This window comes from Saccoglossus kowalevskii, chromosome 3 (assembly GCF_978046115.1).
Source record: "Saccoglossus kowalevskii chromosome 3, keSacKowa6.1, whole genome shotgun sequence".
Classification (NCBI taxonomy): domain Eukaryota; kingdom Metazoa; phylum Hemichordata; class Enteropneusta; family Harrimaniidae; genus Saccoglossus; species Saccoglossus kowalevskii.
The window spans coordinates 42467175-42468461 of NC_140643.1; the positions used below are offsets into that span (position 1 = coordinate 42467175).

The window sequence follows — 1287 nt, forward strand, 5'->3', positions numbered from 1 at the left end:
TGCAATATGCACGCAAACATAACGAAATATATAAAACATCAATCTCCGTTATGTTATTTCAATATTGCCGTATCAACGACTATTGAGTCTTGATAACTACTATTCATTGCAGAGTACAGGACCTACCAGCATCATTGACTGCTGGTGTTATGACGACGCAGTAAACAACAATAATTAACATAAGTATCATCCATAAAGGGTGTGGTCATCCCACACATTGTGTGTAGGAGGATATATTCTGTGGTGTAGTATTTACGCATTTCAGGTCAACAGCTGCCTTTTCCATACTGTAAAATAAATCACATCTTCTTTTGGTCAGGTATAATACGTGGTAACAATGACAGAAGTAGTAACTGAAGTAAGTAACCCAACTAGTTCATCATCTCAGAATATGTTGTAGAAAAATATCAAACATATCTGTTGTCGGTACGTGTGAAATATGCATACCTTTTGTCGCCATGTTGTTTATGAATCTATTTTTCGTTTCATCAGCCAAATATTGCAGCCACACCGGCAGTAACCACAGCGGGGACAGCAAGTCCTGCGGCTGGAGGTGGAGGATCAAGTGGTCTGCGTCCCGGAGGAAAGAAGAAGAAATACAACGCTAACAACTTCGCTAAAAGCAAGAACACGACACACGGGATGACAGATTTCGTTCTTCTAACGAGAAACCTGAGTCTTCTGAAGCGACTTCTCGAACTGCCAGCAACGGACCGCGATGATTTCTTCATTATTGAAATGGTTTTACTGGGCCTGTCAGTTGTTATGCAGATAACCAATGGTCTTCTCATGTTTGCATCTGCTCAGAAGAACCTGGATGACGAAGAAGAAAAAGAAGAAGCTGATGACTTGAATATACTAAGCGGCATTTTGAATTTCCTCGTCATTAGTGTGAATATTGCCATCAGTGCATTCAGTGGAATGTCTTAATAAAAAAAACGGGTGCTTGCAGAATTAAATATCAAGATTAGTCGATATATGTCTCAGTATATCTGTTTTGTTTATTCGATGTTCAATTGCAGGCGAAGAGACATGTTATAATAGAATAGCTTGTGAAATACAATTCTTGTAATTATGTTAGAAATTTAATTATCAGATTATCAGAGTATTTACTATTGCTAAATTAAATTATTATATTATCATTCGGCAATTGGATTTGTTAATTGAAATTATATCAAACGGGACATGGTTAACAGTTGGTTAGTGTAATGCAACATTCCTGATGTATAAAACGTTTTTTTTTTGCAATTGAAATAGATGATTCACAGATGTACATAGATAAATTCA

At 36.7% G+C, this 1287-nt stretch overlaps 1 protein-coding gene across 1 annotated transcript; it reads left to right on the forward strand.

Annotated features, from left to right (window-relative positions):
• The first annotated feature begins 204 nt into the window (after positions 1-204).
• On the forward strand, positions 205-1064 carry LOC100372383 (ninjurin-2-like). Its single transcript, XM_002738014.4, has 2 exons — positions 205-358; positions 493-1064. The coding sequence occupies exons 1-2, from the start codon at positions 338-340 to the stop codon at positions 928-930; spliced, it is 459 nt and encodes a 152-aa protein (XP_002738060.1). The 5' UTR covers positions 205-337; the 3' UTR covers positions 931-1064.
• Positions 1065-1287: the final 223 nt, after the last annotated feature.